This window comes from Paraphaeosphaeria sporulosa, assembly GCF_001642045.1.
Source record: "Paraphaeosphaeria sporulosa strain AP3s5-JAC2a unplaced genomic scaffold CC84scaffold_1, whole genome shotgun sequence".
Classification (NCBI taxonomy): Eukaryota; Fungi; Ascomycota; class Dothideomycetes; order Pleosporales; family Didymosphaeriaceae; genus Paraphaeosphaeria; species Paraphaeosphaeria sporulosa.
The window spans coordinates 742,126-768,324 of record NW_017253360.1 but is presented as its reverse complement, the minus strand read 5'-3'; the positions used below and the strand labels follow the sequence as shown (position 1 = coordinate 768,324).

Here is a 26,199-nt window from a genome sequence, read left to right as displayed (position 1 = left end):
CCGCCTTTCGCACAGCTGATATGCTATCATTATATCGAAAACGCTCGTCGTCCTCGCCGTAGATCTCCTTTGGCTGTGAATACGCTTTGCGAATCAATCTGTTCAGCATTCCGCGACTGGGCGCCATCCGAGACTGAGCGTTAGTGTGATTTTTTCGAAGTGAATTTCAACGACCGCAGGGATAGTAAGAATGATAGCAAATGTTTCAGTCAACCGTTGACTCTTCGCATCAGGAACGCAGTGGGGTGCCAGAAACACAAGTGATAGTGGCTATGAAGAAAGATGTTGTTCGTCGACGAGGTCACAGTAGGACCAGAAGTCGCAGCTTGGTATACCTCCACCCTGTTTTCGAGTTTCATGAGAATTTTGTATTTCAGCCAGGCGGTGAGTAGTATAGGCCGACGGAAGCAACCTGGCTATGTTACACCTTCTCGCAAAGCACCACCACGAAGTTGGCAACACGAATCCATAGTGCGTCAGGCTAGGTTGCTTGCCGTATCCTTAGACGAGAAGGGGTTTTTGATCACCTAACAGGTCCTGAGCCAATTCATGATCCGCGCCATAGAGGGTCCATGCCACCCATACCTTCCATCGTTACGCCTTGGAGCTGACCACCTTCAATCAACTGACCATTAAAGTCTTTGATGCTGACGATTTCTTGGGCCCGGCCTAGCTTACGTGGTTCCTGTCAGAATGGGGCTATGGGTGCTCATTGGCAGAATTGCCGCCAATTACAGGCGCGTTGTCGAAGCGAGGCAGCTCAACTGGAGAGATCACAAAAAATTGGCCCCGGATTAGCGAGAATGGTTCAAGGCATACTTGTTCGGACCCGACCTTTGTGGTGTGTTGCGAAACCGCGTCCAGATCGCGAGGGTGTGAACTGTGCCGCCCAGAAAATTTGAGTGGATAGGTTGCACATCTCTCTCTACATCAGCAAGGCACCACGCGAAGGAACCGCTAAGCCCAACGCCCCGTGTCGAATTGCACTCTTTCGCACGAGATGAATGCTGCTGCTTTCGCTTCGAAGTTGACATGAGGATGTGTCTGCCTTTGGGAGGAGCATATCCTGAGTCACAAATATGCTTCGCCAGAGGACTGTACACATTGGGAAGCCTGCGAGTACTGTTCCCGGTTCCGATCCGATCAAGCCCTGGATCGGAGTCGGACGTTTGTAAGATCTCCGTCGGGCATAACGTAAGAACTGCTCAAGTAAGACTTACCCAACATCGGCATGACTTAGCAGATGAAGGCTGTTAGTCGGACAAGACCGTTCATAAATCCTAGATGGTAAAAAAATATACCCTCCAGGATTCTTCGGGTGCCGTCCTTGATAAGGGAATTCAGAACAATGTGGTTGCTCTTCTCGGTGGCTTAGTTTTGAGCAAAAGCTACAAGTGCAGCAGCGTGTTATCCTGATCTCCTCAGAGTTGTAGTGACCTTTGGTCCTGGTCCGGCCCGCGTGTCCATTTTCCGTTCGTCCGGTTTGGGCAACAAAGTCGACCGCGGATAGCTCTTTGCATGTATGGGCTGGTCTCCTCGAGTAGTCCCCTGAACGATCATCGTGCGGCACAGTCCATACGCCTCGATAAATCAACACAGAAGCGCCGAATTCGCCCCATACCTCAAATCTGAGTCGAGAGTAAGACAAAAAGATGGCTTGGAAGTATGTGACATAGGTGTCACGTAGGTCCGTATTTTGCGAGAGAAACGCGCGTCAGCGAAGCGTGGCGAAGCATGAGTAGACTAAGGAAGCATCCTTCCGATCATATTTGGAGCGCATCGCTCGCAAAGTTTTACTCAAGTGGCTTTCACTTGCATTCATGCAGAAGCATGAGTGGAGGACATTTCGGGATCGTTCTTTTGTCGATTGAAATCTCACAAGGTCTTTTGATTAATCTGTGCGGCAAGTCTTCAGGATTAGAGACCCCTGATCTGGACATCGTCATATCATGCCCTATGCGAGATCGGCTCAATATCTTGTACTGGATCCCATTGTTGCCGGCTCTTGCATTAGATTTAGGTGCATGTGTTTGCTGCGCCGTGGTGTGACGGGCAGGGCAGTATAGACCATTCACGCGCCGGAGCACGATATGAAGGAATCAGAGACCGCGCATTGGTACAGCGCAAAGTATGAAGCACTTCAGGTACGATGAAACAATATCGCACGCGTCGAAGGATGGAAGTGGTTGGGATAGTGACGAGCGCTTATTTGGAGATTGGACCAATGACGCGGGAGTGATTGGAAGGTGGCTCGTGCGACGCGCTCTCCCTAGGTACTCCCGAAAACTGTCTCACTGCTGTGCCACACGTAGACACTGCAGCGTCCGATCTTATTGTATGTGCAGTTCCGAGTCTACACTACCCGAACTCCTTCTAAGCCTCTCAAATGCTTCGTGCGCGCCTGCCAGGCGCCGCACGTCTACGACTTCCCTCTCGTCAAATCATATCCATAACCACACATCTGCCCAATTACGCACCAAAAACTCAGGAGAACATATACAACTCTCATCATGATCACAGACTAACGCAACCATTGGAGCTGTCCTCCACGAAGACCCCGCCATAGATCTGCCCTTCTCCCTGCGGCATAGGCTCTTGATAACCATCCCAGACAACCGTCTCTGTTTCCGTCGGCTTCTTCGCCATGCCGAGTTGCAGCTGTCCTCCACCCGAATTGTCGTTGGGAAGTGCACCCGTAACGTCTTCCAACGGCCCGTTCCCAGCGGAGTAATAAACCCGGATCGTGCTGCAAGTACATCAGCATGTAGAATCGAGTAATAGTCATCAAGGGCGCGTTTCCAACCAATGGGTGCTCCCGTCATGCAGAACCTGCAGTGGTTGAGGCCGGTATAACTCACCTATTCGCATAGTCCAGCTGCACCCCAAAATTCTGCCACACATCGTTCCGAATCGGCGTACGGAACACGAACTCATTCTTATGATTCTGAATCTTCCAGACGTTTTTCTCCTCGGGCGTATCCAGCCCGCTCCCCCCATCAACAGGCAACACAACCCCGCCCACAAACGTAAACTGATTGCCGCTGTAATCCGCCTTCTCATGCCACACATTCATATACTCGTGGCTCAAATTCATCGACCTGCTGACATCCTGCCGCACGCTCCAGTGGAACGTCACAACGCCCTGGTCCGCGGCATCAGCACCGGCTGCGTTCTTGTCGTCCCTAAGCAAGAGGCCTGCGCGCCGAAAACCGAGCTGAAGACCGGACCCCGAGCGGAAGAGCGAGGCGTCGTTAATGGTGACTTCTAGGGGGCGGTGAACCAAGAGGGTGTCGAAGCGCGAAGTGGTCGTGTTGGGGAGGAGGATGATTTCGCTCCAGGTGAGGTTCTCGCCTTTGACGTATTGGGGGCTGTAGGGCGATGTGGAGGCTAGGTTGAAAGAGGCGGGGGTGAAGTTTTGCGGGACGCGGCCGTCGAAGATGACGGGGCACTGTATAGGATTTGTACGATAGGAGTAAGGTGATGCGAGAGCGAGAGCGAGGGGAGATAGGAAGACGTATTTCCACATTGTGTGGTCACGATGAGGCTTGCAAGTAGCGAACCTAGGAAGACCTACAAAGAACGTGCGGTAGCACTACATGTTGCGGGGATGAGGCGTCAAAAAGCTTATGTGTCGAGTTGTGAATTCTGTGGCGGGAGCTTTCCGATCGATACAATCTATTTAGATGAGCTGTAGAGTGCACATCCCGGGTACGAGGTACCGGGTAAAATCCGAACCATTCCAAAATCCTTCCAATTTTAGCGCCAATGTCTCTTCATGAACCGAAAGCGCAAGGCTCAAGCGAACATCCAGATCTCCTCCAAAAGTTCATCATAAAGCCCGGCTCTCTCAAGAAGCCAGCAATGGCTCACATGCCATGCATCAACCATTCGCGGGCAACCATGATGAATGGCTGGCTCATCTCGTGTTTGGTTTGTGCCTGGAAGCTCCCTAAAAGCTCAGCAATACTGATCCCACCAAGTAGGTTGCGTGGATAGACTCGTAGATTTGGTGCCTGTAGAAGAGGAGGCGAATGATCGTCGCGCCCAATTGCTTCATCGATTCTCGTGAACTGAGGCTGAAGCCAATCGAATCCCGTTGGAAGCGTATTCCTAAGTACGTAGTACAGCGAGAAGGCTGTACTAACGAACTTCGGCGACACCTCTCCGTCGTCTTCCACGATTTCGTCAAGTGTGAAGGCATCTGGTACGAACCGGACACTCATCCAGGGATAACTAGAGCAGAAGGCTTCAAGCTTCGAGAGCCGCTCAGACTGGGTAGCATACAGGAGCAACCAAGCAATTCTCCCACTCACGTCTTGGTCAGACTCCATTTCTTCAAACTCTTTTCCATACACGGTGGTTATGGCTAAGATCGTGATCCTTTTTAGCCACTCTCCCTGAGAGGGAGGGCATTTAGCAAGGAATTGGTCGATATGGTCGACTCCCGTCCCATCTCTATCTCTTAATAGGACACCGTTGAACTGCAGTTCCAGTCGATACGTCTCCCGCCAGAACTTCTTGCAGACGTACTTCAGCTGGTTGAACTCACGGCCATCCTTCTGTAGGTTCTGAGCCTGAACAGGACTCGAAGTAATAACGGTAAAGACCTTGCGATAGTCGGCATCCGACACACCTTCGAACCCGCCCCGTTGCACATCCGGGACTGGATGATCAGGACCGTCCTTAGGAGACGGCAGTTCCGTGGTGTGAATATGCGACTCTGTGTCCGGCGAACGAGCGTCTATGGTGGCATTCAATCCATTGGCGTACTCAATGGGGACATACTCGAGAAGATCATCATCGCTAGTGAGGACGTACTCATAGATGGTGTTCAGCAATTCGCCCGGCAAATTTAGGAGTGCTGACCCGGAGTTGTTCTCTATCTCTCTCCTGGCATGACTATGGGTCGAGAACTTGCATCGTTTCGTATCCGGCAACGCTGCGACCTTCGCGTCCTGGGCTTGCGTGGCCGGTGTCCCCGCGGCGCCCGGGCTGGCGGAGAGCGCGTCGAGGTCGCGTTTCGGCATGGTATCGAGGGTAGCGGTCGCGTCTCGGTGGTGCGGTGAGAGAAGGTGCGGGCAAGGCTTCTCCAATCGCCCTGTGAAGGCTATATGGTGGAGGTGGGAGGCGCGTGAGAAGCTAACCTAGCATGGCTTAGTAACTTTCACCAGTGCTTTCTTGGCATGTGCGCGCTCCCGCGCCCTCATTACTGCGAGTGCTCACCCTCTACTTAGCTGTGTCTTTTGCTCTACAAGCTTTGACCATTCACTGCTGACTCCCGATGAACACGTCCGAATTCGCAACGATCCACATCAATCATCACAAGGACATTAACAGGCCAACGAAATTATTCCACCACTACTGCCTCTTAGATGCCTGGCCTAGTGCTGCGGCGGCCCAAAACCAGTCGCATTCTAGAAAATTCAAGGCTCAATCTCAGTCTACTAGTCAAGGCAGCCTAGTGGCTACTGTAACATTCAAGTACCACTCGCTAATAACGAAAGGCTCAGAAACACAATCTTAAAGATCAGAATATGGCAATCCATTCATCTACCACCAACTCGAACAACAGAAGAAGCCTGCCCTACCTTACGTTACGTTCACCCTCCAAAGCAGTCCCCTCTCTCCTTCCCAGCCGATCCCCTACACCCTCTTCCCATACCCACCGCCATTTGGGTTTTCCTCTACCTCCGGCGTCGGTGTCGGTGAAGGCTCCACCACACGGTACCAACAGCACGACCAGCAGTCCTGTCCAAGTCAGCTTACACCCTCTTCCCTTTCCCATTCTTCTCCCTTTTCTTCCTTCGCGTTATCCCCTCCCCCCCTTGATGTTATTGTCCACCGCCTTTCTAATCCAACCTTCTCCCAGCCCTTGAAAATGGGAAGGAATAAATGGTACTTACCCCATTCCTCCCCGGCACGCCCGGCGCACAAGCCAAATCCAGCCCCTCGGCGGTAGCTGCACAGCGCCGGTCACACGCGCGCTCGTGGCCACCGTGAGAAGTGACATTCATTACTGGATCCTGCGAAAAGGTCGGGATCGCGCTGATTCCGCTAGCTAGGAGGGCTATAACAAGGTGGGGAAGGGGTCTCATCTTGGCTTAATCCAGTCGATGAACGCTAGATCGAAGGCCGGGTATTCGTGTGGATATGAAGCCTAGAGACAAGACGAAGGACAACAGTGCTGTGAAAGATTGAGTTGACAGTAGTGAAAGGGCTGAGTCTGGAAGTAGACAGCAGGATGACATTACATCCACGGCGTCCTTCGAGTTTAAGAAGGTTTGGGTGTGGTACAGAAGGAAGGTGGCACGAGACGTGAATGAGACGTATGTTTGCTATTTTGCGGAGGGTAGCCAAGTCGGATGATGATGGTTGGTGTCTACTAGATTCTTCGGTGTTATTTATTGAGACAGCGACTCATAACTTGGCGAAGCTTGCTGGTGATGCTGTGTGGGGGGTACGTGTGCGCCGGCTAAACGCAGTGCGGAGGTCAAGCTAGGCGCTCTTTACGTCCACATGTATAGCAGACTTGTCAATATGTGAGGCACAGACATTCACCCATCAGAATATCGCCACAGCATTCGGCGGACTTGCTACACCTCCAGGAATCTACGTCGCGTCAGTCGAGTGAATCAAATCAAAATGTCTTACCCTACCTTCAGCGGCACGCTGGACACAAAGCAAGTGTATCTCCCGAGCGAATCCGCCTTCTCGCAAAGTCTCTCCAGGTCGAACATTTCCCCTATGGTAACACCTGCACCCTGTCAGCAAGTCTACCCGAAGCAAGGACGCTCCAATCTACTTACCCCATCCAGCCAAACACCACTGATGAATCAGCCCCCCTCCTTGCATCTCCTCCTCCCACGCCTCTCCCTTCCAGATCCCGCCTGGCTCGTTGTGCTTCCCGACGAGCGGCGACATCTCGAACGATGGTGCATCGCTAGATAGTCAGCTGCGCTCTACAAACATCTCAGTAAAGAATGTATGCTGGATGACTTACCCTGCAACGGCTACGAATCCCGACTCCCATATCCACTGCAAGACGTCCTTGCTACTCTCCACGCCCAAAAACTCCGCTGTCGGCTTCGCGGCCTGCGCCTTCCGGTCCTCATCACTCAACGCCTCGTAATCCCTCGTGAACCCTGTCCTTAGCAGCAACATATCGCCCTCCCTAGTCTGCACGCCCGTTTCTTTCAACATATCCCTCAGCGTGTCCGCCGAGATACTCCTCGGCTGCAGCGCATTCACCTTCTCCTGTCCTTTCTTCTCCAGATACCTTGGGTAATCCAGAATCACCGCCCTGGTCGTAATTCCGCCAGCCTCCACCCACCGATCAATCCCAATAACATCACTCCCTTCAATCTCTGCCTGCGCCCTACCCCCATAGAACTGCTTCGCCTTCTGGTACCCATAGTGCCGGAAGCCGTCCCACTGGCTGCTGCTCTGCGTGTTGATGTCGATGAAGTCATCGTTGACGGTCCGCGGTGCTTTGCTGTGGAGCCTCCATTTAAAGCCGGGGCGATTGAAGGAGGGGTAGGTCGGTAGGTTGAGGTACCAATCCAGGGAGACGCGCTCACCGAGCTGTATTTCTTGCGCGGCGAGCTTGACGATGGCGGGGGTGAGGAGATTTAGGGCGCCGAGTTCGTCGTTGGGGCCGTAGAGACCCCAGGCATTTCCTGGAGGGCCGTTCTTGTCGAGAGGGAGGGAGGAGAAGGGGGGGCGGGTCGTTGTTGGGGGCATGTTGTGAAGGTGGGGAGATGATGTGAACCGGCTGGTATTGCAGCTTGTTTGAGGGTTTTATGGGTGTGAAGCTGCGTCTTGCCGACGTCCGGGTTCTGGGGGGTTGATTGCTCGGGCTGATGATGTACCTAACTGTGGGGTTGGTGGTGGCTCAAAGCGGGGTCGCTCTTGCTTTCGCGCTGATCCGTTCTGCCACCACGCGTACAACCGAAGTCGGGAAGGGTCATTGAACGTGATCGTATACATTCTCGTCCGTGGTGTTGCCGGATGGAGGAAGATCTTGATCAACCGAATGAAGCTCACTTTTTGAAACACAATTTTTCCGTCGGACATTGTATTAGCTATACTCATTTGCACGACACAATCAAGATCGAGCAAACGTGTGGAAACTATCGCACGGTCAGAGACGCAGTGGTAGACCGTGGTGGGTCCCGCAAAGCCAACAAGTAGTCGATTGATCGGTTGACCCAAAACATGGGGTATTGAAGAGCCATGACGCCGGAAATGCTATAAACCATACGCCGCCCAATGCACGTCCTTTCCACCCTACAACGCCTCCAACTCGAAGTCGTCGAGCTGATCCCGATACTTCATGATGTTCCTCTTAATCTTCGACGAGTCGACCCACGTCACGAAATCCTCCATATTCCTCGTAACCAAGTACGCCGGGTCGGTCATAACATCCGTTCCAACTCTGACGTGCCCCTGCTCAATGAACTTTATCGCAGCCGTCACATTATCTGCCATCCGTAGCTTCGTCATGACAACGGGCAACCTCCTCCTGCAAAACGCGCTCACGGTGACTTTGTGCTCGACATCGGACAGCTTCCCGCGGCCCGACCCGCCGGTGCCCAGTATGCCCATGGTGAACAGCTTCTCGAGCATAAGGTCCTCGTGCTTGCGGCGGAAGTCGTCGGTGGGCTCAAGGGCGGCGATCTTGTGGGCCAGTTGGCGCAGCGAGCCGGCGAGGCGGTTGTACTTTGCGTAGTCGTCGCGCTTCTGGACGCCGTAGCGGCGCATAATGGCATGCTCGCGGTGATCGTTGTCGGACTTGTAGGTACTGGAATGGTTAGCTGGGAATGTCCGTGGGACATGGGCTTCTTACTTGAAGTCGACCTTGCGGAGGAGCTTCTGCTCATGATGCTTGAGTTTGCGACCCATGGTGCCGTGCGCGAGCTAGCGGTGCGTTGTGTGAGTTGAAGGCGGATTCCTTGGATAAGAACTCGTAAGGGCAGTCTGTTCGGTCTTGAGCACGGTGGCCGTCAAGACTCTATGCGCCGAGAAATGCGGGAGCGAGCGCGACGAAAAGATGCCCGAAATCGAAATCTTGGCGAGCCACTTTTCTAGCCGCTATCGATAACAAAACCCCCAAAAATCCATCGCGACTGCCAACATCCCCGCCAGCCTTCAATTGTGGCCATATACCAGCGGGCTCCGAAAGCTCGTTTTCTCGCTCTGTACCCATCCTCGTAAGCTATACGCGCGATCGCTACCCCCGAAAGCATCTCCCGACCCTCAGCATCCCTTCGCAAGCTGCATCTTCAAATCCTACACACCAACCCTCCAGAATGCCAAAAGCCAAACCCAAGCGCGCCGGCGCGTCCTCTACGCAATCCACGCCCTACGCCAAACCCTCCGCCAAAGCCGCCGCTGCGCACTCCATCTTCAAAATGAACCACGACCTCGGGCAACACATCCTCAAAAACCCGGGCGTCGCCTCCGCCATCGTCGACAAAGCGAACCTAAAACAGTCCGACCACGTGCTGGAGATCGGTCCGGGGACAGGAAACTTGACAGTCCTGATCCTCAAGAAAGCCAAGACGGTCACCGCGGTCGAGTTTGACCCGCGCATGGCGGCCGAAGTGACAAAGCGCGTGCAGGGCACGCCCGAAGGCTCTCGATTAAAAGTCTTGCTCGGGGACGCAATCAAGATGGAGTACCCCCACTTCGACGTCTGCATCTCCAACACACCGTACCAAATCTCCTCGCCCTTGGTCTTCAAGCTGCTCTCCCTCCCGCACCCCCCGCGCTGCGCAGTTCTCATGTTCCAGCGGGAATTCGCGATGCGACTATTCGCAAAGCCGGGGGAGAAGCTGTATAGCAGACTGAGTGTGAATGTGCAGATGTGGGCGCGCGTCTCGCACGTCATGAAAGTCGGCAAGGCAAATTTCAACCCCCCACCAAAAGTCGAGTCCAACGTCGTGCGCATCGAGCCAAAGCATCCGCGTCCGGCTATCAGCTACGAGGAGTGGGATGGCCTACTCCGCATCTGCTTCGTCCGCAAAAACAAAACACTGCGGTCCAGTTTCTTGGGGACGAGCGCCGTGGTCGAGCTCCTCGAGTCAAACTACCGCCTCTACTGCGCGCAGAACGACATACCCATCGACGAGACGCCCGTCGACGACGCCGACGCCGTGGATGAGATGGAGGTTGAGGACGCCGACGACGAGTTCAGGGGCTTCAGCGACCCGGACGACATGGACGATGATGTGCCCGATTTCTTCAAGACGGCGCAGAAGAAGGGCGGGAATAAGAAGAAGAGCCGCGGCGCGGTGACGGGCGTAGTGCGCAAGAAGATTGAGAAGGTGCTCGAGGACGCGGACCTCGCCGAGAAGCGGGCGCGGATGTGTGACGAGGGGGATTTCTTGAAGTTGGTAAGTCGTCGACATGAGCGCAGAAAGAACGCGTGGAGACTAACCGAGACATAGCTTTACGGGTTCAACCAGGAAGGGATACACTTTGCTTGAACGGAAAAAGGATACCACGGCACTACATTTTCGGCGTTCTGGGGCACGAGATCAAGTTTACGCATGCAGCATTATGGGCGCTTGGGAGATACCAAAAGGACTTGGCATTCGGGAGTCTATAACAAATTCATCGGCTCAACAGAGAGTTTCATCAGATCGCACGTATTCGTTCCACTTTCACTTTCAATAGTGTTCAAGGCGTCTATATCGCCTCCTCGAACTGCCTAACCAACTGCCCCTTTTCTTGCAAGAAATCCTTGACCTGCTTGACCGTGTACTCTCCTCGGTGGAACTACCCCAAGTTAGCAAACATCTCTCGCCCGTACCGTGCAGAGGAGTAACTTACCATGCCAGCTCCCAACGCCGCATCCGTACTCGTCTTCGCAAATACCTCCTCAAAGTGCCCTGGGTTCCCTGCTCCACTGCTCGCAATAACGGGGATCTTGATCGCCTCCTTAACATCATTGATCAACTCCAAATCAAACCCGCTGTTCGTCCCATCCTTATCAATGCAATTTAGCAAAATCTCGCCCGCGCCCATGGCCTCCACAGCCGTAACCAGCTGCCGGACGTCGAAGTCCCGGCCCTCGCGGCCACCCTTGATGGTGCACTGGTACCACGCGTACTCCTCGCCATTGGGGCCCTTGGTCGCCGTCTTGATGGTGTGGTGGGGCGTGGCATCGGGAGAGGCAACATAGACGCGGCGGGGATCGATGCTGATGACAACGGCCTGGTTGCCGTACGCGGAAGAGATGGCTTCGATAGCCGTAGTGCCATTCAATTTCGATCCACGCGCGTAGTACTCTTCCGCGGCGGTGACTGCATCAGACCCGATGCTGACTTTGTCCGCGCCCGACTTGAAGTACATGGTTGCGATGTCGAGGGCGGAGATGTTGGTGCCGTCTGTGTCGACGGTGTCGCGGATGCCGCCGCCGATGGTGAGGGGCACGAAGACAGTTTCGCTGGTACGCCGCAGGATCTCGAGCATGGGCGTGTCGGCGACGGGGCAGTTGCGGAAGGAGGTGATGTTCAGGAAGGTGACTTCGTCGGCGCCCTGCTCGTAGTACTTCTTCGCCATCTCGACTGGCTTTCCGAGGTTGCGCACTTCGCCGCCTGTGTTTACGCCATCTTTCTCCCGTACGTCGTACTGGTCTCCCTTGGTGACGACTAAATCGCCCTGGTCGTTTGTCCGCACGTCCAAACATGCGATCACTCTCCGCGTTAGCCCTTCTCGTGCTGATTCCTTCGAAGGGACTTTGGGTAATTTTTGTACCCTCTCGCCATCGCAAAATGCTTTCAGAGCACGCAGGCCAGCGGCTCCGCTCTTCTCGGGATGGAACTGCGTCGCGAAGATGTTGTCCTTTGCCACTGCGCCCACAAACTCTTCATCGCCATAGCGCGCTGTTGCTACTTGCCAGCCCTCCTTTTCTAGCTCGCCCTCTACGTACGGCGCAGCATATGAGTGAACGTAGTAGTACTTGGAGTCTGGCCGCAGTCCATACAGCGACTCATCTGTAACCTGGCCAGTCCGTGACGTGTTTGCGCTGTTCCAGCCAATGTGCGGCACGCTCTTGTCCTTGCTGTCGAACTTCTTCAGCCGCGCTGGTATCACACCCAGACCCTTCACATTCGGGTCTTCTTCTGATCCCTCAAAGAGCGCTTGTATCCCGACGCATATTCCCATGAACGGTTTCCCAGCTTTGATGTGTTCGCGGATGGGTTCGACGTAGCCCGCCTTTTCGAGGTTCGTCATGCAGTGTCCGAAATGGCCAACGCCGGGAATGATCAGTTTCTACGGGTTCAACTCTGTCAGCTCATGTCAATTGGTGTTTGAAGCACACAGCTAGGCGTCTTTACCTCTGCAGTAGGCACGTCGGCGGGTGATCTGACCCACTCGACGGTGTAGCCGACTTTTTCAATGGCATTGACGAGCGAGCGCACGTTTCCGGCGACATAGTCGAGCAAGTGAACGGTCGGCATGGTGATCAATTGGTGTTTGTGGTGTGAGTGAACGACTGACTGGTCTTCAGAAATTATTACATGCTACTGACTCATGACGCGGTTGCGCTTGCCCCGCCATCGGAGGGGTAGGAACTGTCGCGCTAAGGGACGCGTAGGGTCCAAAAGTCACGCCTCGCGCCTCGTACATCACATGGCTTAAGAGAACGGTATTTTGCATAAAATCGTGTCCCTCGTTGGATATTTGGATAGGCTATTCCTCTCTGCCTGCCTTCCTTATGTACAGCCGATACGCCGGAGCGACCGCAGACCTCCACACCACACACGCGCTAGCATGCCAAAGAAACCCAGTCAATGCGCTGTTTGATATCAAGACACCCAATGAACACCGGCAGAAACGAGAACAGAACAGGGCCAAAGCCGTCTATACGAGGCCGTCATAGAGAGATAGGGCCGAAACGATCGTCTCGTCGCGCTTGGAGCCTTCCTTGAACTCGGCCATGTCCAAGCTGCCGTTCTCATCCTTGTCCATCATCCGGAAGATCTTGCGTACGCGCTTCTCGGGCGTGTCTTCGTCTTCGGGGAGCTTGACCATGGAACCGACCTGCAATGATCAGTTGCTGGTTGTGAGGTACTACGGAACGCCTCACCATCTTGTATATCGCCTCAACGATCGACAGCATCTCCTCGTAGCTGATCTTTCCGTCGCCGTCAATATCGTACAGCTGGAATGCCCAGTCGAGCTTGTCCTCCATTTTCCCACGGCTCGTGACGCTCAGGGCACAGATGAACTCCTTAAAGTCGATAGTACCAGACTTGTCCGCGTCGAACACATTGAACACATAATCTGCAAACGAGGATGGATCACCGAATGGAAAGAACTGTTTGTAGATCTTCTGGAACTCCTCCTTGGTGAGCATGCCAGAGGGGCAGTCCTTCAGGAAGCCTGCGTTCGTTTAGCGCCGGTATCCCTCCATGGGACGAGACTCCCCTCACCCTTGTACCATTGTTGCAGCTCCTTCTTGTCGAAGTGGGTCGCCTTCTGGAGGTCGGCCAGCTCTTGCTGGGAAAGCTTGCTCTGGCTGCGGGGTAGCACTATCAGCGTCTCGTTCACAAGTTTAATGTGCTCGACAGGACTCCGCGCAGCAAGCTCCGCCTCAAAGGACTTGACGGCGTTGGCGAGGGCGACTTTGCACAGGGCGTGGTAATGAGGGTAGTCGCGGTCGCGGTGGTGCGGTATGTCGATGTGGTGCAGGCGCGCAAAGTAGAGCGGCACCTGGTGGTCCTCTAGAGGAGGCGGGGTGCTGTGGCCCAGCGGTATATGGTTGTCGGGCATTGCGCACAAGGGGTGTGCTTAGTATGCGCGTGGCGGCTGAGCGGGTGTCCTGCAGCCAGAATCGCGTTGGCTGGCGGTGGCATATCGTGGAGCGCTCGCTGTCAAGCGCAGACGTTGGGCTCGAATGTGCGGGCGCCATGTTTGCGCGGGTCGTGCGGTGACGGGCAGGAGTCGTCCGGTCTGAGGCGGGAGGCGGCTGCTGCTGCTGCACAAGGAGAAGTGGGGGACTCACGATTTACCCATGGCTGCGGCGAGAGCAGGTCACTGTTGCGGGTTCTGGCGCGTACAGGCAGAAGCAAGGCGTGTGGATAGAGGTCGGCGGCGTGTGTAGGGTCGTGGATTTGAAGGCAGCCGTCCGTGCTGGGTTACGGTGGCGGGGGGTGATTCGCGCAGCGGCGATATTTGGCGGGGTCAGTCCGTTACGGACGGGGCGCAGCAGAGGGACAGAACCGTGGTTGCCGCGGATACGAAGACAACAGCAGGGCGGCAAGGCGTGAAGAATTAGGTGCGCGTGTGACAGTGCTAGGGCAGCTGGGGAGTTTCAGTTGGGCTAAGGTGACGGTCGGCGGACGCGACAAATATAGCTTGACGGGCCAGGTCGCGGCCGCTTCCACCTTCGGCGTCATGATGCGCCTGCTCCGGCCGACAACTCCAAAAGCGAGGGCGTCGCGGGCGGGCTGGCCAATCCCGCTGCCAGCCAGCCATCCAGAGCCGCGCTGTTGGCGCCCGTCGGCTGCAGCTCCAGTAGCCCTATGCACAGCACCTCAGCTCGCTGGCGGCGTTGGTGCTTCAGATTGCCCAGCGCGGACGCCTTGGCGGTGTCATTGTTGTCGGCGGGCCCTGGAGCGTCGCTCCAGTCCCTGTCTTTGCCGCAGTCCCTCGAATCACCTTGCGAATAAAGCCCCCGTCCACCCCTAGCTCTCGCTCACGCCCGAAGCTATGGACGTCACCCTCGACGGCGTCTTCTCGCGTGTCGAGACGGCCTTCACCACCCTCGTCGACTCCATTGCCGCATACAACCCATCCCTGCAGGCCGCCGGTGACCTCATTGCTGCCGACGATGAGCTGGCCCGCGGCATAGATAAGCGTAACCAGCACCGCCTGCGACTGCGTGCCTACGGATGCTAACCCGCCCAGTCGCACAGCACCGAGAGAACAGCGCCCGCATCCATGTCCTGCGCGCCGAGCGGGAGGCTCTTGAGGAGCAGTTCAGGTCGTCCGTTGCTGCCCTTGCGGAGCTCCGACGGGACCTTTTTGCGACGCCCGTGACCAAGTTCCCTGACGACCTGCGCCCGGTGCCCTTTGACGAGCTGCTGCAATATGCAAAGAACATTGCCCAGTCCACCGTCCCTCCGACGTACCGCGAAGCCCTGCCAGAGAAGCAATCCGAAGACAGGTCCAAACCCACAGAAGACGGCGCATCGAGCGCAGTGCCCTCCAATGCGGTAGGAACGCCAGCACAGCAACCCGCGCAGGAAGCACCCCAACACACCGCTGAAGTTCAGGCCAGGGAAGGCGAGGAGCAGGCCATCACAGAGGAGGAGGCGGAGTGGCTGAAGAAGCTCAAGGCGAGCGGCTTTGCCTGGTACCCCTGGCCTGACGAGGACAAGATTCGGCGCGGCAACCTGATGCAGATCCAGCATGTGCTGGACCGTGGCAGGGACCCCACGAGCGAAGACCTCACGAAGCTGGGCGAGGATGAGAAGGACCGCATAGCGGCAGAGGCGGCACAGGCCCAGGTAAATCAAGAAGCACAAGCTGCACAAGCGCAGGCGCAGGCGAAGGCGCAGGTGCAAGCCCAGGCTCAAGTCGCTGCTCAAACTGCAGGAGTAGAAGAGAGGCAACCACATGCGCTTCCACCGAAGCCAGCCGAGAAGCCGCAACAGTTTGCGGGCTTCGACGACCTCGATTCAGATGACAATAGCGAGTAAGGCTCTCAAACTCTCGCCTTTTGTCTACTTGCGAAGAAGAGATCTGATGATCTCTATGGAAATTGCCGAATACATCGTGCTCAATGTCTTTCAATCTCCCTGATGTTCAGTTCAGTCAGCGGAAGAGGGGTGCTGAGATATGGCCAGAGAAGTCGCTGTTTCACCAGCTAGGACATACGAGCAGGACAAAAAATATTGAAGTTAGGTCTACGAGTGGTGCCACCATCTTAGCCATTTCGGCATCCTGTCAGCGGAGGTCATCAGTACTATCAATTCAAGGACATCTTGAAGATAATATGAAGCTCTATCTTCCATGTGCATACGCTTTGTTATTGATGCTATGGACGTGAGTGACCAGTTTTGATGAATTCGCGTGCCACCATCCTATTGCGACGTCTACGGAAGTACAGTTCCATGACCAAGGCCTAAATTCTTCTTCCTGTTCTGTGTTGACATTTCGTTCTGGAAATTTGTGCTATATTCTTTACGTGCAGACAGATCGTTTACCTTTGCGCCCAATATTACATGTGACAAGGACCCCAAAGAGGCATGGATGGGAAACATCTAGCGGTGCGGTATCGGCCGGGGCATTTGTAGCCGAGGCCTAACTGCAACAAACAACTAGATTCAACAGAAAAGCGTTCGAGTGGTACTACGCAAGACTCGACCACTGCAACAGATAGGAACTGCCCTATCTGGCCTGGTAATCCCGGAAAGATCGGCGTGCTGTCGGCATCTCCCGCATCCACTGCTGGCCGTCGGACACACGCACCAGGTACCCGCATTTGCGCAAAGAGCCCCGAGCCCCAAGCCTCACGCACATATAACACCCCCTCCGCGGGCCTGAATGGCCAGCGCCGCTGGAGCTCCCATCCAAAGCCGGCCCTACCGTTCCCACAGAGTCCCAGCATGCATCCGCTGCCGGAGCCGCAAGATCAGGTGCCACATCGATATCCCCGGTGAGCCGTGCTTGTCATGTCGGGAACGACGCCTGAAGTGCCAGTACGCGGACAAGTCCAGCGATGGATCTCCGGAGGACATGAATGGTGGGACGCGCACGCCGAAGCGGCAGCGTCTGGATAGGGGTCCGAATGATGAGGATGAGGAGGATAGGCCAAGGAGCGCGCCGGTGCTGCATCGTCCGAGTAATCACCCTTCTGCCAGTATCATTCTGGCGCCGCATGTGGCTGAAGACGTGGATATCCTGCAGAGACACATGTCTCAACATCGACCGCCTGAGGGATCGGGATCAGATGCAGGGCAGTACCGCACACTGAATCAGGACACGACTGATCCCATTGTCTACCTCACTGTTCCACGATTCCGGAGCGGTTTGGCACCGGAGCTGGGCGCCGGGAAAGAGCAGCTGGAGATCCTACAGCAGCTGATGGGCCCGTTTAAGAGAGAAGTCGTTGATTTGTTCTTCTCTTGTATGCATTACGCATTCCCTGTGATGGACGAGGAGTCGTGCTTTCTGCTGAAGAAGGGCCAGCTCGATAAGGTCAGCAAGAACTTGGTCTGCGTTGTGCTAGCGAACGGCACCGCGAACTGGTTCCTGAGCGATACGTTGAAGATGCATCCGAAGCCAGACCTGCATTATATCTGGAATAAGGTTGGTAACTCTACAGTCATGCAGAGCAAGCATTGACTTCTTTAGGCAATCAGCGCGCTCCATGAGGACTTCCTAAGCCCCAGCATGGCCACAGTCAACGCCTCAGTGCTCGACCAAACTGGCCGTCCCTCGGTCTCCATCATGGGCAACCTCACCCTCTGCGGACGCACAATCTCCCTCGCCCAAACATTCGGCCTCCACCGCGACCCCACAAAATGGAACATTACCGAGACCGAGAAGCAAAACCGCATCCGCTCCTTCTGGGGCGTCCTCATCACGGACTACTGGAGCTCCATCGCCTACGGCGTCCTCCCCCACATTGGCAAGCGCTTCTACGATGTCCCCCTGCCCACTATCGACGCCCTAATGCCGCTCCGCGCGACCCCCGCCCAGCGCTGCGCAACAATCTCCTTCGTCCACTTATGCGCACTGACCGAGCTCCTCGGCGATATCCTGCCCTTGGTCTACGAAATCAACCCCAACCGCGCGACCCTCTCCGACACGGTAGCCTCTCTCAAAGCCCAGCTGAAGAAACTCGAGGACCAGCTCCCAGACTGGCTCCCCCTCCCCAACAAACCCGGCACCTCGAATCTCTGGTTCTGCTTCCTCTCTGTGCGCCTGCTACTCAGCCGGGTGAACCTGCGCGCCGCCGTTCTGGCAGACGAACCCGCGCTCAAGAAAGCCCGGTTTGACGAGCTGAGGCAAGCTTCCACCGCGATATTGGACTACATCTGCTTCCTTGGCCAATCCCAGTTCCAGGACTTCTGGCTCCCCTACGCCACGCACCTTCTCGTGCACGCCGTCACCGTCTCCCTCCGATGTGCTGTCGAAACGTCCGACGTCGAGCAACGCACATCCTCCGTCTCGACACTCGAACGCTTCATCGCGCACATCCAGCACGCGCGGGACAACTACGACTGGGACATTGCCGGCTACACGCTCGAGCGGTGCGGCGAGAGCGTGGCAAAGATTGCGAGTTTGACGGCAAGAGGCGACGGGCCGCCGCCGGAGGCTATATTGGTTATGCCTGAGCGCCCGCAGGATCCGGAGGAAGCCCTCACGGGCCCGGTAATGGAGGATGGCGGACTGTTGCTGAGCGATTTGCTGGATCCGAATGCGTTTGATTTCAGTTGGGAGGCTTTGTGGAACACGCCGAGTGGAATGACGAACTTTGCGCTCTAACCTCGGGCGGCGGGCAGAGGTGGGTCAAGGTTGCAACGGAAGTGGTCGCAGATGGCGGAGTGAAAAACGGTGCGAACAGGCAGGAGAGATGAAGGATAACTACGAAAGGGTAGTGTTATGTAGCATATACCATATAATCACCCCAATTTTGAGGAACACCCATACCTTTCGTATCCACTTCTCCCTCTACCTCCTACCTCTTTTCCAGGGAATCTATATCCCCAGCAGCTCCGTACACACACTTTTCACCGCGCCCGGTCGACCAACTCATCTCTCGCTCTACTACCGCTCGTCTCGCAAGGGTCATGGGTGGGATGTGACCTAAGCTTAAAGTCACATTTCCAGGCTACATCATCTGTAAGAAGGAAGGCGACGCACAGAGTGCCATGGTAGTTGTACTACATGTAGTCGACCAGGTGCCTTTATGCGGATGGTAGTTCATGTCTTTGCGAGGTCGTCTGTGGCGTGGAAGGCGGGAATAGCTGCGGAATGTCAATAATGGCGGTACAGCAGCATCTCCGATGTGCTCTGTGTTAGGAATACACCCGTAAGCATTCCTACACTCCATTCGAGGAAGTGCATGTCCTGTGATACGTGGAACGGTGTTTGTGGCGGGGAAGCTGCGGAGAAACGGTGCGTGGGCGGTCATGCGAGGCGGCATAGTCTCCCGCGATGCAGATTGCAAGTGCGGGTAGAGCACATATGTGTCATGGAGCAAATGCGCTTTATCCCGGAGCACTGAGTAACGATTTGAATGGGTAGGCTAGCGTCAGAGCAGCGGACTGAACTTTTGGATCAGGGGACGAACACCCAAAACGAGACGTTCATGTACACTTACACTCCAAGGCGTGTTGGAGATCCTGCCAAATGCGATGCTATCTGGCTATTACGAACTCTACTGCCTTCGACGATCACACTGATATCACAAATGCAAGAAGGCATGGAGTGAAGCTACGTCTAGATTTTACGTCTAGACTCCCTGCGTTTAATCTTAGGTATCTCTTGACTCAGTTATAAGCTCGTCTTGGTCTATGGTTGTAGAGAACGTACAGATATGCTGTGCAAAAGCATATAGGAAGCAGACATCAGGTAAGAAGGGCAAGAAATGAGGCTTTCGTGTAGTATGTTGAAATTACGTACGTCTGTTGTAGCCGTTCCACTGCGAATTCCATATTCATGTAGATGATTCCTTCCCCCAATTGTTACCAAGAGACAGGGAATAATGAGGGGATAACAAGAGATAGGTCTTTTGTACCTCCCTAGAGTCTCTATTCAGGGGTTGACCGGGGCTCTCAAAAGGGCGTGATAAGTCAACAACTAGACGTTCAAGAGGTAGAGTACACTAGGAAGGAGAGTGAATAAATATATGACAAGGGAAGTCTGACTGATATGAGATATAGCACCGGGATGAAGGAGAACTAGAGAGAGACTAGGGCGTCTGCATCAATGCGCAGAAATGACAATGCAGCGGACATGGCGCACAAAAATATAGGGCGAAAGGCAATTCAGACGGGCGAGGGGAAGAACAGCTATAAAGAAAGAGAGAAGACAAAGTCGTGAGACCGTATAAAGAAGGTCAGCCAATAATTAATCACTCTAGGTACATAAGATGAAGCGATGAATGTGGAGCAAAACAAGCAGCCTATCCCATGGGCTTGGGCCGACTACCAAGAAACTCCCAACATCTTTATTGGCTTGACCCCTTGGCCAAGGGCCCGCCACAAAGTTCTCTATGCGTTTACTTTGGGTTTCAAACTGGCGCACTGCCTCTGCATGATAATCTAGGCGAAGCCTGTCCCTAGAGGTGGGCGATTCTGGTTGAATAATTGGCGAACAATCGTCCCTTCGCGGTGCCGCTAAGGGCACTGGAGGTGTTGACCATGAGATTTCTAGAATTACCGCATATATACAGACATGTAGAATGCCAGCGCTGTAAAGAAGATACACTGAAGAAGCAAAGCAAGGTACGCCAGCTAAAGAAGCTGAAGACTGCGCTTCTGACGCAGCCAGGAGTCAGTCAGTACGAGCTTAGCAGGAGATACAAGCTTATCGACGATGTGCAGAACGAATCCTCACCCAGGTAAGTGAAGGAAGCAAGACTTCGAGCCTTCATTAAATAGTCCGCTAATGTGGGATGTAGCACTCTCTTACCCGGCGTGATGAAAAAGTTCGACAGCGAAAGCTGTCTAAGCGTCATCGAGTAAAACCGGTAATAAAATCTGCAGCACTTCGACGGCATACACCAACGGCGTACAATGGCGTATAAGGCCTTCTAGGAGACGATGACACCCCAGCGACAAGGACACCACGTGCTTTATCCAGTAGCTAGGTGCCATAGGTACTCCAGATCCATGGATGTCAAATCTCATACGCCATGTCCCCTATTCATGCCGCCGGAGGGCGGTCGTGATGCGTGGCGGTCGAAGTAGGTTCAGCATACTCAGCTGGAGTCGCGGAAGTGACGCTACGATCCTGATACAAATCCTGGAGGCGTTATAACACATGCTACAAGCGCGGAGAACGATCTTGTGCAGGAGAAATTCACCGAACACCTCAAAGTAAAAGTCCAAGTTCCTGAGCAGGCTTTGGACTGCAGCTACAGCACTGTTGGTGGCAAAGAGCTCCCGGCGGCGCTGGGGGCGCACTTGAACGAGTATTAGAAGTCACGGAAGTTGATGAGTGGAGAGCAGATCAAGATCACTGGGACAGCGACAGCGCTGCACGAGGCTTTCGGATCTAGTATTGCGGATCCAGGACAAGGTGCGCTGGAGACCTGTACGAGAATTAGCCTTATACAAAGAGAGTAACTACTTATAGCCTGTAAGGAATCATGACCAGCAGACCTTACTATGGCCGCTTTGAGCTGGACTTTGGGCTCAAGGCTGGGCTGAAGATGGTGGCTGCGGATACACCATTAGGAACTTGTTTGCAGCCCGATGTCGTCGACGCATTCGAACAGACGTCGCAGAAGGCGAAGGCTGGGAGTATAGAGATCAGGGCTGTGCTTATCATCAATCCTCAGAATCGCCTACGTAGGTAAGCCATGTGCTTCACACAAACGTATTACAGATTGACGATGCACAGGTCGATGCTGCCCCGAAGACACTCTCATCGCATTCATGTGCTTCCACCAGAAGCACCATATCCATCTCAGCAGCGACGACATCTATGCTTTTTCGGGGTTCGACCCCACTGAGCGCGGTACTCATCCCTTCACCTCCGTGCTCTGGTTTGAACCACAAATAGACGAAAGCCTGCTGCACGTCACCTATGGTATGGTCAAAAACTACGCCGTTCCGGGCTTGCGCATAGGAGCCCTTATTACGCATAGCAAACCGCTGCTCAAAGCGGTGAAATCTGTGACCCGGTTTCGTAATCCCTCGGGACCCTCGGTCGCGATCGCGTCTGCTACGTTGTACGATCGTACATGGATGCGTTCATTTATAACACTGAGCCGGGAGCGCGTAGGCGAGGCGTACACGTACTTCAGTGAGCGTCTTTCGCCGATGGGTGTGACGTATCTATCCCGAGTCAATGCAGGCTTCTTATGTTTATCAATCTCGCAGTCTGGCTAATAGAGGATGTAGGGCAGGGCAAGGAGGAACGGGAGCAAGAGTTGGCTCACAGCGCATTCGACAGAGGAGTCTTCCAACAGCCAGGTGAAGGGCATGCGTTAGAGCCAGGCTGGTTCAGGTTGGTCTATATGCTGGAGAGGAGGGTGATGGATAAGCGATTGCGAAGGCGAGTGTGGAGAGAATGTTGTGAGACTCTGTGAGCTAACATCGAATAGGCTTGGAAATGTGATCAATGATTGAGCATGAGAAGGTTCGCACATATCGATTCGATACCACTCAAGACTGTGACTTCCATGTAGTTGACGTGTACGAGCCCCAGGGGCGTCGAAGGCGCTATGGACCCTTCTTCTGTGCTCAGCTCGGATTGAAGCCGAGATAGCGCAATCAAACAGTTGCTGCGGTTCCTTTAGCCTCGGGACTCAATCCCGTGATGTTTCCCCTCAGTCGTAAGCTCGATCGCACAACTCAGCCGCTTGTTTCGAAACGCGTTCACAGCGACAGCAGGGATCACCTGCGGCATTATCTCGGAAGTGTAATGCAAGTTCTATCATTGGCCAGCACAGCGCGGACCGCAAGGCGCAAGATGTCGACCGCGTAATCAAAGCTTGGCTAATGGTCTGTCCACGCTCCAAGAATGACGGCGAGGCTGTGGTTCGAAGGGCTGGTGAAAGCTTAGACGAAAGAAGCCCCACTGGCATAGCGAAAATGCCCCATGCCACGCGGTCGCTAGCCACTTTTGGAGCAAGGGCCTTGGCAGGACGACGACTCCTCTAGCAATTTTGAGATGTTGACGAATACTCCCCAGAAATGACCGTAAAGAATGTTCAACTGGGGTGCAGCGTTGGCGCTGAAGAGATCAAAGGCCAATGCTCGAAACGTCCTTGTCATTATGGGCAACGACTACGCCCCAGCGAGGATCCACAATGACGATCGTCTGCGCTGTCTGAATCGATGGCCCTGCAGTGTGACATTATGTTGATAAGTATAAAGGAAACGAGAGGAATGGACAGTTAAGATCATCATCCAGATCGTTCGCTGCGCTTCTACCTCGCTACTTACACATCTTTACAGCAACTCTTTCTGTCCTTGCGAACTTCTTGCTTCACATAGACCATTCGCTCCATATAAAGATGCGTCTCACTCAGACAGTCCTCTCGGGCCTGACTCTCCTGTCGGCCGTATCCGCCCATCCAGGACATGACCTCTCCCAGGAAATCGCCGAACGTCGCGAGTTCCTCAGCTCCGTGAAGCGCTCCGATCTCAGCCACTGTGCCGCCAAGTTGAAGGCACGTGGTGTCAACAAGCGCAATGCCGTCCGTCGCGAGGCAGCTCTCGAGAAGGCCCGCGCAAAGCGTGGCTTGAAGAAGCGCGACCTTGACACTGTGGTCGCCACTGACCACAACGCTACCGCCAAGGGTTACACCTTGAACACGGACGCTACTACGCTCTTCAGTGGTAATGCTTCCTGCGTTCTGACGCCCGAGGTCACCCAGGGTCCCTATTATGTCGGAGGCGAGTGGATTCGCAGCAACATTGCTGAGGACCAAGCCGGCGTTCCAACTTTGATCGACTACCAGGTCATTGACGTTGACACCTGCGAGCCCGTGACCGGCGTTTACCTTGAGATGTGGCACTGCAACTCCACCGGTGTCTACTCTGGCATAGTTGCTTCCGGCAATGGAGATTCCTCCGACGAAAGTAACATCGACAACACCTTCCTCCGCGGAATCCAGAAGACCGATGCCGATGGTGTCGCCCAGTTCGAGACTACGTTCCCCGGCCACTACACCTCCCGCGCCACCCACATACATCTCATGGTCCACACCAACCCTACACTGTATGTCAACGGCACGCTTGGCAACAACGTTTCAACCTCCCACGTTGGACAGGCCTTCTTCGACCAGAACCTCATCTCTGCCGTCGAGCTCACCGAGCCGTACAACACCAACACCCAGCAGATCACTGAAAATGCTGACGACTCTATTCTCGGTGAAGAAGCTGACAGCGTTGACCCTTTCCACGAATACACCCTTCTCGGCGACGATCTCTCTGACGGCATCTTCGCTTGGTTGGCTTTCGGCATTAACTCTACTCAAGTGAACTCTGTCACACCCGCTGTAAGTCGCTCTCAGTGACCCAATATTTGACGTCAGCGAAGAAAACGTACTAATCATGTGTTCAGGCTTACTATTATAAGGAGGGCGGTGTCGCGAACGAGAACTCCGGCGGCATGGGCGGCGGAAGTGGTGGCGCCCCTCCTAGCGGCAGCGGTGCTCCCAGCGGTGGTGTCCCCAGCGGCTCTGCTCCCGCTGCCTCGGCCACTGCTTAGACGGTGAACGATTTGATCGTTCATCCTTGGCCCGCTCGTACACGGTCGTGACGCTAAATCTTAGTCGACATAGTGTCGCAATCTTCTCCTGTCTATACTCCCTCACTTGTGCTTGTCGCATTTTATGCGCGCTAAAGATGTTTACTTTTCCTGTACATAGAATCAAATACCCAGGCCTTGTCGTTGTCCACCCTTAAGCTAAGGATAACCCACGAACTTGACCACCGTGACGGAAACTTTTGGTCCTGTTTTCTTTTTCTTGTACTATGTTGGCGCTCGATTCATCTCGCTACTACTTAGCACAAGCTCCGCTATAATTGAAGATCTGAAACATGAGACGGTGTTTTCAGCCGACCAAGCAATGCATACTTCTTCCCAAGTTCACAGCTAGGAGGGAGTTTTGCGATGCTATTGGATTCCTCACCTTCAAGTTAGCTTTCCATCCCTATTCTCATCCAATGCCGGCTGCTTAGATTCGCTAAAGGTTCGGACGCTGATGCAGCGTAGATACAAATGACTGGGACATAGATCAATACAGTCTCGTCGAGGATAGCGCGCGACGGCGATGAATTGTTCCAATGCATTTACTTACGGCTCCAGAATCACTTGATTTAACTTTCTTACATTTGAGCTGATCATTATATTATTCTCTCAAAGGAAGATTGTCGGGCCTCTTTGAACTCTAGGTCTCTATCACGCGTAAGGGGCGAATATCAAATTGTGGTCCCTTCGCTCCTCGCGAGCACGTCTCTCTGCCCCCTTTCTCAGTACCGGAACATATCCATCTCTCCCACGAAGGGCCCTAAACCATTGTCTAGCTGTCGTGGTTCGGAACCTGTTTTCATACACCTGTAATGTATCATGATCAAGAGATGACCACATAATGCCATCGTGACCGACAGTACAATGGTAGTTCCAGTGGTCCTAGTTGTCCTACTGTAAGCATCCACGCTAATATATCACGTTGCATGTTTAGAAGAGTGTAAAGTGATTTAATGCACGATGAGGTGCCCGTCTAACAACGTTTCAGATATACCAGCTGACTGAGTTGGATAAGGACCAATTAGATCTCGCGGACTGAGTCGCTGGGAGCTTACTAAGACATACTGCTCATGATCTTAGGTGATCATGTGCCCTGCTCGTCTTGTTTCATCACACCACTCATCCACTAGATCAAATGAATACCAAGTCGCCGAATCACGAAAAGAGTCGGCCGCTTCCTGATTGTGTACCGTAGTAATATCGCTTAGAACAAATATGCGATGTGGCGCACCTCGTGCTACCACGAGTACAAAAACCGACCGGTTCACTGCTGACTACGAGTTTGTGCGCTCTGCTGACCACCATTCAGCTCAGGCTGAACGCATGTGCAAACACAGTTTGCCTTTTGACCTGGCATTGCATTTCCCAACAGCCCATGATTGGCTTCATGGTGAAGCTTGGGGCTGAACACGCCGCCAGCTATGGCTTGCGGCATGCGCCCTAGTCAAAATACTCAATGTTCGAGCTGAACGCATCGTTTAGTGCGGATGTGGTGGCTTTCACCAGCTCGTCCATGCGGTATGGCCAAAGATGGGCTCGCTCGCCTCAGGTGCGCCTCGATCATATCAGTCTCAGCCGCACAGAGAAGTGATCGCCTGTCAGTCTTGGAGCGGTCAACAACCCTGCATCAGTCCAGCCATCTTCGAGGCACCGGTACATCGAAATTCACCATAAAGGACGGTGCGCCCTAGCACTCACTATTGCCGTGAAATCGCACCGGGATTTTAGCCAAAGTCTTGTAGCCGT

At 54.2% G+C, this 26,199-nt stretch overlaps 11 protein-coding genes across 11 annotated transcripts; 5 read left to right on the top strand and 6 right to left on the bottom strand.

Annotated features, from left to right (window-relative positions):
* Nucleotides 1–2,514: 2,514 nt before the first annotated feature.
* On the bottom strand, nucleotides 2,515–3,526 carry CC84DRAFT_1253885 (uncharacterized protein; the record flags this gene model as incomplete). Its single annotated transcript, XM_018184411.1, has 2 exons — nucleotides 2,515–2,746; nucleotides 2,859–3,526. 2 exons carry the CDS (start codon nucleotides 3,524–3,526, stop codon nucleotides 2,515–2,517), a joined length of 900 nt encoding a protein of 299 aa, XP_018041777.1.
* A 155-nt stretch (nucleotides 3,527–3,681) lies between these two features.
* Nucleotides 3,682–5,114, bottom strand: CC84DRAFT_1158957 (uncharacterized protein). The gene has a single exon (XM_018177105.1). The coding sequence runs from the start codon at nucleotides 5,025–5,027 to the stop codon at nucleotides 3,867–3,869; it is 1,161 nt and encodes a 386-aa protein (XP_018041776.1). The 5' UTR covers nucleotides 5,028–5,114; the 3' UTR covers nucleotides 3,682–3,866.
* A 1,416-nt stretch (nucleotides 5,115–6,530) lies between these two features.
* Nucleotides 6,531–7,873, bottom strand: CC84DRAFT_34687 (uncharacterized protein). The gene is made up of 4 exons (XM_018185865.1): nucleotides 7,001–7,873; nucleotides 6,807–6,940; nucleotides 6,657–6,754; nucleotides 6,531–6,609 (listed from the first exon to the last, which is right to left on the bottom strand). Exons 1-4 carry the CDS (start codon nucleotides 7,738–7,740, stop codon nucleotides 6,562–6,564), a joined length of 1,020 nt encoding a protein of 339 aa, XP_018041775.1. The 5' UTR covers nucleotides 7,741–7,873; the 3' UTR covers nucleotides 6,531–6,561.
* Nucleotides 7,874–8,080: 207 nt separating this feature from the next.
* Nucleotides 8,081–9,031, bottom strand: CC84DRAFT_1133176 (u3 small nucleolar ribonucleoprotein-like protein imp3). Its single transcript, XM_018175962.1, has 2 exons — nucleotides 8,846–9,031; nucleotides 8,081–8,800 (listed from the first exon to the last, which is right to left on the bottom strand). The coding sequence occupies exons 1-2, from the start codon at nucleotides 8,899–8,901 to the stop codon at nucleotides 8,287–8,289; spliced, it is 570 nt and encodes a 189-aa protein (XP_018041774.1). The 5' UTR covers nucleotides 8,902–9,031; the 3' UTR covers nucleotides 8,081–8,286.
* Nucleotides 9,032–9,127: 96 nt separating this feature from the next.
* On the top strand, nucleotides 9,128–10,865 carry CC84DRAFT_1191968 (dimethyladenosine transferase-like protein). The gene is made up of 3 exons (XM_018181219.1): nucleotides 9,128–10,394; nucleotides 10,449–10,779; nucleotides 10,834–10,865. The coding sequence occupies exons 1-2, from the start codon at nucleotides 9,309–9,311 to the stop codon at nucleotides 10,485–10,487; spliced, it is 1,125 nt and encodes a 374-aa protein (XP_018041773.1). The 5' UTR covers nucleotides 9,128–9,308; the 3' UTR covers nucleotides 10,488–10,779; nucleotides 10,834–10,865.
* CC84DRAFT_1158953 (imidazole glycerol phosphate synthase-like protein hisHF) lies at nucleotides 10,522–12,501 on the bottom strand. The gene is made up of 3 exons (XM_018177104.1): nucleotides 12,345–12,501; nucleotides 10,834–12,279; nucleotides 10,522–10,779 (listed from the first exon to the last, which is right to left on the bottom strand). The coding sequence occupies exons 1-3, from the start codon at nucleotides 12,465–12,467 to the stop codon at nucleotides 10,690–10,692; spliced, it is 1,659 nt and encodes a 552-aa protein (XP_018041772.1). The 5' UTR covers nucleotides 12,468–12,501; the 3' UTR covers nucleotides 10,522–10,689.
* Nucleotides 12,502–12,870: 369 nt separating this feature from the next.
* On the bottom strand, nucleotides 12,871–13,782 carry CC84DRAFT_1182381 (EF-hand; the record flags this gene model as incomplete). Its single annotated transcript, XM_018180629.1, has 3 exons — nucleotides 12,871–13,050; nucleotides 13,097–13,392; nucleotides 13,443–13,782. 3 exons carry the CDS (start codon nucleotides 13,780–13,782, stop codon nucleotides 12,871–12,873), a joined length of 816 nt encoding a protein of 271 aa, XP_018041771.1.
* A 625-nt stretch (nucleotides 13,783–14,407) lies between these two features.
* CC84DRAFT_1158950 (uncharacterized protein) lies at nucleotides 14,408–16,035 on the top strand. The gene is made up of 2 exons (XM_018177103.1): nucleotides 14,408–14,869; nucleotides 14,920–16,035. Exons 1-2 carry the CDS (start codon nucleotides 14,722–14,724, stop codon nucleotides 15,711–15,713), a joined length of 942 nt encoding a protein of 313 aa, XP_018041770.1. The 5' UTR covers nucleotides 14,408–14,721; the 3' UTR covers nucleotides 15,714–16,035.
* A 299-nt stretch (nucleotides 16,036–16,334) lies between these two features.
* Nucleotides 16,335–18,668, top strand: CC84DRAFT_1158949 (C6 transcription factor-like protein). Its single transcript, XM_018177102.1, has 2 exons — nucleotides 16,335–17,325; nucleotides 17,371–18,668. The coding sequence occupies exons 1-2, from the start codon at nucleotides 16,561–16,563 to the stop codon at nucleotides 18,505–18,507; spliced, it is 1,902 nt and encodes a 633-aa protein (XP_018041769.1). The 5' UTR covers nucleotides 16,335–16,560; the 3' UTR covers nucleotides 18,508–18,668.
* Nucleotides 18,669–20,969: 2,301 nt separating this feature from the next.
* Nucleotides 20,970–22,302, top strand: CC84DRAFT_1224478 (PLP-dependent transferase). Its single transcript, XM_018183540.1, has 3 exons — nucleotides 20,970–21,267; nucleotides 21,333–21,539; nucleotides 21,592–22,302. Exons 1-3 carry the CDS (start codon nucleotides 21,183–21,185, stop codon nucleotides 22,080–22,082), a joined length of 783 nt encoding a protein of 260 aa, XP_018041768.1. The 5' UTR covers nucleotides 20,970–21,182; the 3' UTR covers nucleotides 22,083–22,302.
* A 559-nt stretch (nucleotides 22,303–22,861) lies between these two features.
* Nucleotides 22,862–24,605, top strand: CC84DRAFT_1106877 (aromatic compound dioxygenase). Its single transcript, XM_018175156.1, has 2 exons — nucleotides 22,862–24,199; nucleotides 24,265–24,605. Exons 1-2 carry the CDS (start codon nucleotides 23,213–23,215, stop codon nucleotides 24,409–24,411), a joined length of 1,134 nt encoding a protein of 377 aa, XP_018041767.1. The 5' UTR covers nucleotides 22,862–23,212; the 3' UTR covers nucleotides 24,412–24,605.
* The last annotated feature ends 1,594 nt before the right edge of the window (nucleotides 24,606–26,199 follow it).

What these genes read in the sequence shown, in the direction of transcription:
- CC84DRAFT_1133176 (XM_018175962.1), bottom strand. Translation starts at nt 8,901, where the DNA reads ATGGGTCGCAAACTCAAGCATCATGAGCAGAAGCTCCTCCGCAAGGTC. An exon ending in CTCCGCAAGGTCGACTTCAA is followed by an intron (nt 8,801 to 8,845) that starts GTAAGAAGCCCA and finishes TAACCATTCCAG; the next exon opens with TACCTACAAGTCCGACAACG.
- CC84DRAFT_34687 (XM_018185865.1), bottom strand. Translation starts at nt 7,740, where the DNA reads ATGCCCCCAACAACGACCCGCCCCCCCTTCTCCTCCCTCCCTCTCGAC. An exon ending in GTGGTGTTTGGCTGGATGGG is followed by an intron (nt 6,755 to 6,806) that starts GTAAGTAGATTG and finishes GACAGGGTGCAG; the next exon opens with GTGTTACCATAGGGGAAATG. An exon ending in TGTCCAGCGTGCCGCTGAAG is followed by an intron (nt 6,610 to 6,656) that starts GTAGGGTAAGAC and finishes GACGCGACGTAG; the next exon opens with ATTCCTGGAGGTGTAGCAAG.
- CC84DRAFT_1106877 (XM_018175156.1), top strand. Translation starts at nt 23,213, where the DNA reads ATGCGTCTCACTCAGACAGTCCTCTCGGGCCTGACTCTCCTGTCGGCC. An exon ending in TGAACTCTGTCACACCCGCT is followed by an intron (nt 24,200 to 24,264) that starts GTAAGTCGCTCT and finishes TCATGTGTTCAG; the next exon opens with GCTTACTATTATAAGGAGGG.
- CC84DRAFT_1158957 (XM_018177105.1), bottom strand. Translation starts at nt 5,027, where the DNA reads ATGCCGAAACGCGACCTCGACGCGCTCTCCGCCAGCCCGGGCGCCGCG.
- CC84DRAFT_1191968 (XM_018181219.1), top strand. Translation starts at nt 9,309, where the DNA reads ATGCCAAAAGCCAAACCCAAGCGCGCCGGCGCGTCCTCTACGCAATCC. An exon ending in AGGGGGATTTCTTGAAGTTG is followed by an intron (nt 10,395 to 10,448) that starts GTAAGTCGTCGA and finishes ACCGAGACATAG; the next exon opens with CTTTACGGGTTCAACCAGGA.
- CC84DRAFT_1158953 (XM_018177104.1), bottom strand. Translation starts at nt 12,467, where the DNA reads ATGCCGACCGTTCACTTGCTCGACTATGTCGCCGGAAACGTGCGCTCG. An exon ending in CCGACGTGCCTACTGCAGAG is followed by an intron (nt 12,280 to 12,344) that starts GTAAAGACGCCT and finishes TTGAACCCGTAG; the next exon opens with AAACTGATCATTCCCGGCGT. An exon ending in CGGCGTTGGGAGCTGGCATG is followed by an intron (nt 10,780 to 10,833) that starts GTAAGTTACTCC and finishes AACTTGGGGTAG; the next exon opens with TTCCACCGAGGAGAGTACAC.
- CC84DRAFT_1158950 (XM_018177103.1), top strand. Translation starts at nt 14,722, where the DNA reads ATGGACGTCACCCTCGACGGCGTCTTCTCGCGTGTCGAGACGGCCTTC. An exon ending in GGCCCGCGGCATAGATAAGC is followed by an intron (nt 14,870 to 14,919) that starts GTAACCAGCACC and finishes TAACCCGCCCAG; the next exon opens with TCGCACAGCACCGAGAGAAC.
- CC84DRAFT_1224478 (XM_018183540.1), top strand. Translation starts at nt 21,183, where the DNA reads ATGAGTGGAGAGCAGATCAAGATCACTGGGACAGCGACAGCGCTGCAC. An exon ending in TATTGCGGATCCAGGACAAG is followed by an intron (nt 21,268 to 21,332) that starts GTGCGCTGGAGA and finishes ATAGCCTGTAAG; the next exon opens with GAATCATGACCAGCAGACCT. An exon ending in CAATCCTCAGAATCGCCTAC is followed by an intron (nt 21,540 to 21,591) that starts GTAGGTAAGCCA and finishes GACGATGCACAG; the next exon opens with GTCGATGCTGCCCCGAAGAC.
- CC84DRAFT_1158949 (XM_018177102.1), top strand. Translation starts at nt 16,561, where the DNA reads ATGGCCAGCGCCGCTGGAGCTCCCATCCAAAGCCGGCCCTACCGTTCC. An exon ending in TGCATTATATCTGGAATAAG is followed by an intron (nt 17,326 to 17,370) that starts GTTGGTAACTCT and finishes TGACTTCTTTAG; the next exon opens with GCAATCAGCGCGCTCCATGA.